This window comes from Hyperolius riggenbachi, chromosome 3 (genome assembly GCF_040937935.1).
Source record: "Hyperolius riggenbachi isolate aHypRig1 chromosome 3, aHypRig1.pri, whole genome shotgun sequence".
NCBI classification, from domain to species: domain Eukaryota; kingdom Metazoa; phylum Chordata; class Amphibia; order Anura; family Hyperoliidae; genus Hyperolius; species Hyperolius riggenbachi.
Window position 1 is genome coordinate 98070890 of NC_090648.1, and position 12558 is coordinate 98083447.

The 12558-nt window shown below is 41.7% G+C and overlaps 1 protein-coding gene across 1 annotated transcript in view; it reads right to left on the reverse strand.

The window, feature by feature from the left end:
• Nucleotides 1–12558, reverse strand: part of GPAT4 (glycerol-3-phosphate acyltransferase 4) — a 63480-nt gene that overhangs the window by 16037 nt on the left and 34885 nt on the right. Inside the window, exons 6-9 of the mRNA XM_068274657.1 lie at nucleotides 12090–12179; nucleotides 1228–1321; nucleotides 1025–1140; nucleotides 317–372 (exon numbers count right to left, since the gene is read on the reverse strand). Of these exons, the coding sequence (XP_068130758.1) occupies nucleotides 317–372; nucleotides 1025–1140; nucleotides 1228–1321; nucleotides 12090–12179 (356 nt within the window). The remainder of the gene's footprint in view (nucleotides 1–316; nucleotides 373–1024; nucleotides 1141–1227; nucleotides 1322–12089; nucleotides 12180–12558) is intronic.

The window sequence follows — 12558 nt, forward strand, 5'->3', positions numbered from 1 at the left end:
TTTCACTTCTAACTGCATCCTCATCTCGTATGGTTCCCGATGTGTCACCTGACCAGGTCACATGCACGAGTCAGGAGTCATACAGAGCAAATGCAGCAGAGCAGCTGCAGGTAGTGAAGAGGACCGGTGGCCGAAGCTTTGGTAAGTAGCTTCCGCTGCCAGCTGCTCTGCATTTTCTCTTTGGGGGGAGGTCAGTGTTAAATTTAGGCCCCGGTTGCTTGAGAATGCAACGTCCTCAAATTGCTCAACACTGAATGAAGCCCATTTGGCGGGAGGTACAGCCACGAGGCTGCAGACTACAAAGCACAGCTCTTACCTTCAGGGAAGATGAGGATCGGCAGTTTACTTTTGTCTTCCACATGATCTGTCAGCCTGAGGAGAGGATAGGGAATGTAAACTGATACACAGCAAGACAAAATATAACTTGCTGGAAATAGAACAATGAGGTTAGCTTAAAAATATCAGGCCTATTTATAATGGGAGAGGAGCAAGTTTGCTAGAAAATGCTACTTTTTATTCAGGGAAAAAAAAAACAAAAAAAAAAAACAGCACTTCTCAAGACTACTGCAAGATTCACATAGGTGGAAATATGCCAGATTGAAATGGTCACTTTCAAAATAACAGTTAATTTGAAGGTAATCATTTGCTGCCACTTCAGTGCTTGTGTCACGCTTATAAAGTAGGGTTCAGACTGACGCTTTATGAAGGCCCATTTGATGGGAAGTAGAGGAGAGCAGTAGTGTTTGTTTTTCTTGGTAGGCGATCACCACTTCACACAGTAGCTGCATGTGGTCACAGAGAGTGTCAGTGCGCACCACTACTTCTCTAACCATGTTTGCAGCTAGAACTAAAAAACAACAAGCAGAATGGAAAGACAATTTACAGAGGCTGCCCAAGCCATAATGAGGATAAGGCTGCTTATGTAATCTCATGGATTTAGACTGACAGGAATTGACAGAACTGGTATGGAGTTTGGAACTGCTGAGGTAAAATAAGTATTTATAAAACCTTCCCTGCCCCTCACCTTTTGGCCACGAGATGTCGATCTTTGACTTCAGAGCGCTCAAACCAGATGTGTGGACAAGCCTTTACCATAGCTCTCTGGATTATTCCCATCAGCCCACCATGGACCTGTCCCACCTACAAGGAGAAGAGGACAATAAAGCAGCCAATTCCATCAACTCCACGTAAAAAAAAAAATTCTACCTAATGCCCCACACAACATACCATTGCATAATATCCATCACTGGCAAGGATGATGACATCGATGGGAGAGGTGTGATTGGCCACACAGATCCCGCCATTCCTTGGCCGGTTTTCACTGTAAAGAACAAGAGAGAACTGTTGTGAAAATTAAAAAGTCTTAAAATGAGACCCAGATCAATAATGTAATTGGTCTGAAAAAATGATTTTAGTACCATTTTAAAAATACTTGCTTGGCACCAAAAATGTTTACAGTAAATGACATACATAGTGCTTACATTAAAAGCAAATCAACAACAAGATGTGCTGATCGTTGCACAAAAGGCATGCTTCTTAAAAGTCCCCAGCTTGGTCAGTGGCTATAATAGGAAAGACATGAGAAAGTAGCATCTCATCTCCAGAGCACAATGGACACCCAGCCAAAAGCCTCAGCCATCACTGGACTTTCAGGCACCCAAGTGAGAAAAATAATGGGTAGGGGGTTAGGAAAGGCCGGTAAACATTTTTACAGTCTAATGCTAGGTACACATGATACAATTTTCTGACAGATTTAATGTCAGATCGACTATTTCCAGCAGGTCCAATCTTATTTCCGATCAATTTTCTGATCACCTCTATGGAAAATCGATCGGAAATAAGACCGGACCTGTTGGAAATAGTTGATCTGACAGTAAATCTGTCAGAAAATTGTATTGTGTGCACATAGCATGAGTATTGTCTACCTTGGCTGATTCCTGATGATTAACCACTTAAGGACCAACATATAAAATGGCCTTAAGGACCAGAGCGTTTTTTTTGGTTTTGACATGCTTTGTTTGAGTTTAGATATTTCAGTAAATTTTTGGTCTATCCAAACAAATGTGATATTGTTTTTTTCAGAACAAATAGGGCTTTTTATCTATACCACTTAATTATATTGATAATGGAATTTTATATGTTTTTTAAGAGAATTTATGCTAAAAAAAAGTAAAAAAATGTATATTGTCTGAAATTTTCAACCAAAAATATGTATATATCTTGAATTAAAACATAAATTCTTTTCAAAATGTATTCTGCCATATGTTTCTAATATATATGTGCAAAAAAAATGAAAACTATTTACATCTTTGGTACATTGTAGAGACTGTGAAAAAAAGTGTAATTTTGCTTTTCAGTGAACAAAATCTACAATGCTTGTTTTCTGCGTTGTACATCATTTCTCTGAAGCACTAAGTCACTGAAATAGTAACATTCCCACCAAAATGACCCCATTCTGTAAACTAGACCTCCTGAGGTATCCATCGATGGGGGCATTGGTGATTTTGACTGCACAGATTATTGGTGGAAATTGATGGAATGTATAACGACAAAAAGAAAAAATCATTTTTTTTGTTCAGACATGTCAGTTTTTTCTGTTTTTTGACAGACATGCTTTGAAGTATTGTAGAAATTCACCCCACAAATGATTCAGTAATTCCTTCTGAATAAAACGATACCAAATATGTGTGGCTAGACTATTGCTTTAGTCCAATACAGAGCTTAGAAGAAGTTGTCAATTATTAAACTTTCAAAGACCATAAATCACACGCTTGCATTTCCCAGCACAGCCTGCTTTTGATGAAGTCTGAGGTAAAAAGTCTGTCAAATTCCCGCCAAAATGACCCCATTCTGTAAACTAGACCTCCTGAGGTATCCATCGATGGGGGCATTGGTGATTTTGACTGCACAGATTATTGGTGGAAATTGATGGAATGTATAACGACAAAAAGAAAAAATCATTTTTTTATTCAGACATGTCAGTTTTTCTGTTTTGTGACAGACATGCTTTGAAGTATTGTAGAAATTCACCCCACAAATGATTCAGTAATTCCTTCTGAATAAAACGATACCAAATATGTGTGGCTAGACTATTGCTTTAGTCCAATACAGAGCTTAGAAGAAGTTGTCAATAATTGAACCTTCAAAGACCATAAATCACACGCTTGCATTTCCCAGCACAGCCCGCTTTTGATGAAGTCTGAGGTAAAAAGTCTGTCAAATTCCCGCCAAAATGACCCCATTCTGTAAACTAGACCTCCTGAGGTATCCATCGATGGGGGCATTGGTGATTTTGACTGCACAGATTATTGGTGGAAATTGATGGAATGTATAACGACAAAAAGAAAAAATCATTTTTTTATTCAGACATGTCAGTTTTTCTGTTTTGTGACAGACATGCTTTGAAGTATTGTAGAAATTCACCCCACAAATGATTCAGTAATTCCTTCTGAATAAAACGATACCAAATATGTGTGGCTAGACTATTGCTTTAGTCCAATACAGAGCTTAGAAGAAGTTGTCAATAATTGAACCTTCAAAGACCATAAATCACACGCTTGCATTTCCCAGCACAGCCCGCTTTTGATGAAGTCTGAGGTAAAAAGTCTGTCAAATTCCTGCCAAAATGACCCCATTCTGTAAACTAGACCTCCTGAGGTATCCATCGATGGGGGCAGTGGTGATTTTGACTGCACAGATTATTGGTGGAAATTGATGGAATGTATAACGACAAAAAAAAAAAATCATTTTTTTATTCAGACATGTCAGTTTTTTCTGTTTTTTGACAGACACGCTTTGAAGTATTGTAGAAATTCACCTTACAAATGATTCAGTAATTCCTTCTGAATAAAACGATACCAAATATGTGTGGCTAGACTATTGCTTTAGTCCAATACAGAGCTTAGAAGAAGTTGTCAATTATTGAACCTTCAAAGACCATAAATCACACGCTTGCTTTTCCCAGCACAGCCCGCTTTTGATGAAGTCTGAGGTAAAAAGTCTGTCAAATTCCCGCCAAAATGACCCCATTCTGTAAACTAGACCTCCTGAGGTATCCATCGATGGGGGCATTGGTGATTTTGACTGCACAGATTATTGGTGGAAATTGATGGAATGTATAACGACAAAAAGAAAAAATCATTTTTTTATTCAGACATGTCAGTTTTTCTGTTTTGTGACAGACACGCTTTGAAGTATTGTAGAAATTCACCCCACAAATGATTCAGTAATTCCTTCTGAATAAAACGATACCACATATGTGTGGCTAGACTATTGCTTTAGTCCAATACAGTGCTTAGAAGAAGTTGTCAATTATTGAACCTTCAAAGACCATAAATCACACGCTTGCATTTTCCAATACAGCCCGCTTTTGATGAAGTCTGAGGTAAAGAGTCTGTCAAATTCTGTAAAATAGACCCCCTGAGGTATTCATCGATGGGGGCATTGATGATTTTGACTGCACAGATTATTGGTGGAAATTGAATAAAATAAATGAATTTTTCTTTTTGTCCTTATACATTCCATCAATTTCCACCAATAATATGTGCTGTCAAAATCATCAATGCCCCCACGGATGGATACTTCAGGGGGTATAGTTTACAAAATGGGTTCATTTTGGTGGGAAATTGAGGGACTTTTTACCTCAGACTTAATTGAAAGCGGGCTGTGCTGGAAATTGCAAACGTGTGATTTATGGTCTTTGAAGGTTCAATAATTGACAACTTCTTCTCAGCACAGCTTTGAACTAAAGCAATAGTCTAGCCACGCATATGTGGTATCGTTTTATTCAGAAGGAATTACTGAATCATTTGTGGGGTGAATGCCTACAATACTTCAATTTGAATGGAATGTTTGGGAAGAAAAAATAAATGTAGCAATTTTTTTTGGGCGGGGGGTTTCAGTTGCTCCTTCTGAATAAAATTATATCGCCTATGTGTGGCTACTGGCGCTTTGTGTACCATAAATTTAAAGGACAATACAAGTTAAAAATTTAGGCAGGTGTGGTACACTTTGAAACAGTCTTTCAAACAAAGTCCTGGTTTTTCGGGACATTCGGGGCAATGGTATCGTGTATCCGTCCTTATTTTTTGTTTAGTGCAGACCCTACACTTTTTTTGGGGGTATTGCTTTTTCCCCGTCTGTGGTATAATTTCTGGAACATGATATCCAGAAAGTCTCTCGACTGAATCAAATCTTCTGCCAGGGTGAGTTGCAGCTTTGGAAATGAGAGATTCAGCTATTTCCTCCTGGAATTCTAAATTGCTGAGAGGGTTTTTTGACATTTTGTATAGTATAAAGCTGTTGTAAATTCCCAACTGCAGCAAGTATAAGCCTAATTTTTTATACCAATATCTGGTTTTGCGTGCGGCCAGGTACGGCTTCATTGCCGCGTCATTGCGGTCTACACCACCCATATATTGGCTGTACTCATGAACACATTTAGGTTTCTCTTGTGCTCCAGTCCTGGGTGTTATGCTTTCAGGAGTATGTATGGTTGAAAGCATATATACGTCCCTTTTTCCCCTGTACTTCAGAGCCAGCATCTCTTCACTGCGGAGACCCTCAGATTCATCAGGTTTGAGGCGCTTGTTGACAAGGCTCTGAGGGAAGCCTTTGCGGTTGGATCTGATGGTACCGCAAGCTGGCGTGTTCTCTCTCGCTAAATGTTTGAATAGTGGGATGCTGGTGTAATAGTTGTCTAGGTACAGGTTGTATCCTTTGTTCAGGAGAGGGTGAATCAGATCCCAGACAACTTTACCATTTGTGCCCATATAAGGTGGGCACCCAGGTGGATCCAGCTGGCTGTCTTTTCCCTCGTACACTCGGAAAGCGCATGTAAAGCCAGTGCTGCTTTCACAAAGCTTATAAATTTTTATGCCATATCTGGCACGCTTGGAAGGGATGTATTGCTTGATCCTAAGTCGACCAGTGAAGTGTACCAGGGACTCGTCAATACTTATATTTTTTTCTGGCACGTATACCTCTGAAAATTTTTGCGATAGGTAGTCAATTAGGGGCCGAATTTTGTATAGGGGATCAATATTTGGATCTTCTCCGGTTTGGTACTGGGAATTGTCACTGAAATGGAGGAAGCGCAAGATGGTCAAATAACGTGTCCTCGACATTGTTTGCGAAAAAATCCCCATATGTTGAATTGGTCTTTTCGACCAATACCGTTTTAGGTCTGGTTTTTTGGTAATGCCCATGTTTATTGTGAGGCCTAAAAATGTTTTTATTTCCTCCACTGTAGTGGGCCACCAGTTCTTAGGCCTCGCATAGCTGGATTGCGGTTTCTCAGCAATGTGTTGCTGAGCGTATAAGTTTGTTTGCTCAGCAATAGAGCCGAGGAGCTCATCAGTGATTATGAGTTCCATAAATTGAATTGGGGAGAGGTTAGCCGTTTGCACTTTAATTCCAGCCTGGCCTGTGAAAGGAGGAATTGAGGGTGCTTCTAGGTTGGCAGGCGACCACACGGGGTGAAGCAATTCCTCCGGTACGTCAGTGCGGCGACGTTTAGTAGAAGCGCTCTGTTGCCTGCGGCGTCTCTGTATGGGTGTTGCGACACTCTCTGCCTGCTCCTGACTAGTGCTTGGCTGCTCTGGCATGGCTGTCTCAGAACTCTCAGTCTCCTCCACGTCCGATTCACTTGGTAGGGTGTCACTGTCAGGGATTGGCTCAAACTCTGAGTCTGAATCTTCAGGCTCTGATTCTTCAGAGTCTAATTCCTCACTGGATTCCCCAGACTGGCAGATCAGATCTACAATCTGCTGAGCAGTAAAAGATCTCTTCGCCATCACGTATATAGTGCAGGACACAATATAAAGGACACAATATACCCTAACAAGCCTGTATATGCACAGACAATATCAGACCCCACACTGACACTATATACGTAAGCGTATAAACCCTGAACCTATATGCCACCCTTTACACTACTGATATACAGCCCTATATACCCTACACTGTACACTAAACCCGATTTACCCTACACGATATACCCGACACTATATACTAAACCCTTTATATCCTACGCTATATACTAAAGCCTATATATACACCCTACACTATATACTAACCCCTATATACTAAACCCTATACACCCTACACTATATACTAATCCCTATATACCCTACACTATAAACTAAGCCCTATATACCCTACTCTATATACTAAACTATATACTAAACCCTAAATACCCTACACTATACCCTAAACACTATATACCCTGCCTATTATACTAACCCCTATCTAACTAAGTAAAGCACAGTAAATAAAATCACAATCCAGTAAATATTATATATATATATATATATACTATATATATATATATATAGTTATATACTATATATATAGCTATATGCTATATATATATATATAGCTATATACTATATATATATATAGCTATATATTCTATATATATATATATATATGGGTGGTTGGAAGGGGATCAAGGGATGAATTGGGGGGAGATCGGGGTAAATAAATGTATCTAAAAGTGTTTTTTTGGGTAAAATCGCACAGCCTGTCACGGCTGCAGGCTGTGCGTCTCTCCCTGTCACAAAAGATCCTCACAGTGACAGGGAGAGGGAGGCGGAACGGCAACTATGTTGCCTTTCGGAGGGTGATCGCTGTGATTGGCTCACAGCGATCACACGGCAGGGAGCCAATCAGTGACGGCTCCTGCCGATACCCGGAAGCCTTAGCTGTCATAAGACAGCTAAGAGCTCCGGATTCCGTGCAGACGATCGCGGCGGGGAGCGGCGGCGCCGGTGATAGAGATCTACGCCCTGCCAACTAGGAGCCCATCAAAACAGGGCGTAGATCTCTATCACCTTGGTCCTTAAGTGGTTAATTAGGTCTTCTGCTTGGTTTAACTCTCCTGGCGGTCTAATAAATTCAGCCAGGAGGCAGTGCAGCAGTTTTTTCTTTTTTAAATCATGTAGCGAGCCCAGGGCTCGCTACATGATAGCCGCTGCTCAGCGGTATCCCCCCGCCCGCTTCGATCAGGAAATCCCGTTCAAAAAATGGGATTTCCTGGAGGGCTTCCCCCGTCGCCATGGCGAGCGCGGGGCGGTGGCGATCGGTGTGCTGACGCAGCTAGCAAAGTGCTAGCTTGCGTGCAGCAAAAAAAAAAAAAATTAAGCAAATCGGCCCAGCAGGGCCTGAGAAAACCTCCTGCGCGGCTTACCCTGAACTACGTTCGGGGTTACCGCCAGGGAGGTTAAAGATAATTAACCTCTATTGTCATGTACATAGAACTGCAACTAAATGCCTCTAATGCTAAGTACACAAAATTTTCTGACAGATGTACTGTCAAATTATTTCCAACATCTGATTTCCGATCGATTTTTTGAACGATTTTCCGTACACAAGTGGGGCTTGCACTCTCTTGCAGGTAGGCACTTATCTGTTTTTAAGTAGCGCTGCTCATTTCTTTGCTATGTACTAATTTAATTCATTTTTGGTCAGCTGCTCCCACTTAGCAGCCTTGCTTTTGGGTTCAAGGTGCATTTGCAGTTTCTGGGGGGGGCTCAGCGCACCTCTGATTGTAGGCTATTCGGAGGCGGCCTGGTGATGTGCTGATCCACATTTTGCGCGATTTCCCGTACACTTCTATGAAAAATCATTCAGAAATCTAATCGGCCATGTTGGAAATAATCAATCTGACAGTAAATTGTGTGTACCTAGCAATGAGAAGCTACTAATCTAAAGCTGTGAAACGTGTTATGCTGTTATTGCACACTGTTGTGATATATGTTTTTTACGTGCTGATGTTGCAAAATTTGACTGTTTCAAGAAAATAGTACCGTAAATTAAATGAAGTTTTATACGTACCACTGTTGTACACAAGGGTCTTAAACTTTACACGTTTTGGTTGTTTCAAATTACTGTAAGTAAGTATTGTAGTGTAAGGGTGGTCATAAATTATTTGATTTTCAGCATCATGCCACAACATGGCCACGCAATTGTTTCAATCGATTTCCAGCCAAATGGATTGAATAGGCATGCTGGAAAATCTCAGTTTTAAGGGCTTGTTCACACTATGGGCGCTTTCAGGGTTTTTTTAAGTGCCGGAGATTTTCAGAATTGCCCTAAAAGCGCTTGTGCAATGATTCCCTATGAGAGTGTTCACATCTTAGCACTTTAGAGACAAAAAACAAAAGACCGAGAGCCCAAATGGTGTGGTATTTCAAGGAAGGAGAGACACAAAAATTAAAATGGATTTATACTCACAAACATAGGTTGCCCCTAGGCAACCACTCCATATGCAGGTGGGGAGAATTAGAACCTGACCCCACTCAGGTGTAAGATGTCGCTCTCTGTAGAAAAAGTTAGGAAAAATCCTTGCCACCCCAGGTGGATTAAGATAATGTCGCAAGTGAGCCAATGATAATTATCTTGCCAAACTATATCCTTTATTAACTGTATAAGGTGCTGTGAATCCTTGAGGTAAGATGGAAGTGAGGTTGGAGGTGATGATCGACAAAGACTGACAAATTGCTTGTAGTGGAATCGATACCCGATATGATTGGTCGACCCGGTGGTTTGCTGAGTGTTTTGTGTATCTTGGGCAAGTAATAAAAGAATGGAGTTCTGGGGTGCTGGTTGATGAGGAAAGTTCTCTCATTTTTCGTAAGAATGCCCTTAAGAAAGTGTTCATTTATTCATCTGTCGGGTCGTGATCAAGGATGGCATAATGTTGGGGGTTGTCCAACAGACGAGAGGCCTCCTCCAAATAATCTGCCCGATTAAGAAGGACAACTCCCCCACCCTTGTCCGCAGGTTTGATTACAATGTCATATATTGATTTAAGTCTGTGGAGAGCAGATTGTTCTGCATGTGTAAGGTTGGAGGAGGGAGAGTCCTGTAAGTTGATCTTTAGGAGATCTTCTAGAACTAAATCGTGAAAAGATTGTAGTAGATGGCCTTTAGATGCTGTGGGGTAGAACCTAGAGCGTCCCTTGAGCTGAGTGGTAATATACCTCTCAGTCGAGACCTCCCCTGGGTTTATCATTACCGGCGGTATTGATGGATCGTCCGTAATGATCAAGCCATTGTCTGAGCTAGCAGATGTATCTTTGTGTTTTTTTATGGCAAAATGCCGTCTTAACGTAAGTTTCCGTATATAAGCATTAAGATCAGTGTATAATTCATTTAGGTTTGATGTATTGGTAGGGCAAAATGATAGACCTTTCTCCAATAATTTTGTTTCATGAACAGATAGTAGATGGTCAGATAGGTTGATGGTCAGATAGGTCTTTCTTACTTTGTCCACGCTAGACAGGATTTTATTATGCATACACAGCATTGTATTTTAGTATACACCTGTTGATTATTCTATTTATGCTAAGCCTTTTTAACCCGGTTACCTGTATTCAGCAATAGACCATCACCATCATTTTAGCTACTATATGCCACCAGTTGGTAGGTAAAAGGAACCATTGAATAGTGGTCTATGGGACAAACAGTTTAAATATCTGTATTAAGGTATAGTCTGGCAGCATTTGTATATATTGATATCCTAATGATTCCCAATGATCATAAATCTAAGATACATACCCGCACTGATACCTGCACTTTATTCTGTGGGATAGTGACTCTTTTGTTCAATTGTTTAAGTCATTACAAGCATTTGGGGCCGTTATTTATGTATATTATTGTTTTGTATTTTTTAGCTTGTACTCCTGTTTGATTGCCTGAGGAAGCGGGATAATCCCGTGAAACGCGTAGCACCTGGGAGTACTAATAAACTGTGAATATTTTGACCAAATATTGTGGTCTCGATTGGCTTTTAGTCTGTGAAACGGGTGGTGAGTATACCTCCCCCCAAGTTTTTAAACCTAGTATTTTTTTACTCTTTTTGGCGCCTCTGGTTCTTATCCTATTCACATCTTAGCAGTTTGATTCCGATTCGCTCACCAAAGCGCTGCCTACACCATTTTCAGGGTAATTTGCCTCAATGGAAGGTATAGGGAAATCGCAAAGTGCTTGAAAAAGCGCTTTGTCTAACGATTACCCCATCGATTTCATGAATAAATACATTGCATTTATTAATTTCCGGGTGAATTAGTCCACTTCCTGACGTCAGGAAGTGAAAAACGAATCGCTCTGCAAAAGCGCTTACAAAAATCAGTAACACGCAGGTAAGCGCTAAAAAAATAATAATTTGCGCACAAAATTGCAAACCGCTGGCATCAGCTATTGCAATTTTATTGTGAACAAGGCCCAAGGGATCGATTTCATACCGCCACCCTAGGGTGAGTGTTGCATGCTCAACCGCCATGCCGTCAAGAATCCGTGCCTTGTCCGGTGTCTTTCTGAATTGTCACTGCAAACGCCTGTACCATGTGACACCAATGCCCGTACTGATGTCTCTACATGTGCTGGTGTCATGTGACACAGGTGCTCTTTGTGACATTTTTAAAAAAAAACACCGGAAGAGGCAAGGATTCCTGCTGACACCTATTGAAAATCTGTCTGCAGTGTATGGGCAGGTAACAGACCCCTCTCCGATCACATTCAGATCAGAGAATTATCTATCTGATGGCTGATCTGGTGGCAGATTGACAGGTGTATGGCCACCCTAAAGGAGTCATCAGGGAAAATAATGTAAAATGAGTGCTACTTACCGGGGGCTTCCTTCAGCCCCAAGCTCCCAGCATGCCCCTCGCTGCAGCTCTGCCCGCAGCCGTTCGCCGCAGCTCCGTCCTGGTCCCTGACGTCGGGGCGACCTCCAGGTCGCTCTGTACTGCACCTGCGCGAGCGGCGCTGTCAATCACCGCCACGTGGGCCGGAGCGGACTGCGCAGGCGCAGTAGTTCTGCACCTGCGCTGTCCTCTCCGGCCCATGTGGCGGTGATCGACAGCGCCGCTCGCGCAGGCGCAGTACAGAGCGACCTGGTGGTCGCTCTGACTTCATCGCCGGGGACTGGGACGGACCTGTGGCGAACAGCTGCGGGCAGAGCTGCGGCGAGGAACATGCTGGGAGCTTGGGGCTGAAGGAAGCCCCCGGTAAGTAGCACTCAATTTACATTATCTTCCCTGATGACTCCTTTAAGACTGAAAAGCTCCCCAGTGAGTTTGACATACCTGCCATGGTAAGTTATGATGGCTGTGAGAGCGCGCACACAGATTCGATAACACATTAGATGCACGTGTTTACTGAGGAATTCCTTAAACCTAAGGAGAGAAAAATATCTATGAGACAGAGACTAACTCACCAACAACATACAGAGCAACGCAACGTGCCAAACAATCACTTTCACAAGAAAACATGTTTATGCAACAGAAAAAAATGCAAAGTATGGGGCAGAGAGCATTTCATGTACTTTTTATTATTTGCTTGCTCTACCTCTGATCATGGGTTTGCCTGGAGGACTCTACAGCTCAGTATGATAACGACTGTCTAAACAATAAATAATTACACAGTGCTTTCACCTACATTCCTTGCAGCAGGTAAGCAACTAACATGCCACATGATGGCACAAAAACAAACCATGGTCACCACCATTTAACCCGCTGAGCGTTTTGATTATGCACAGCCGCACAGCTGTGCATA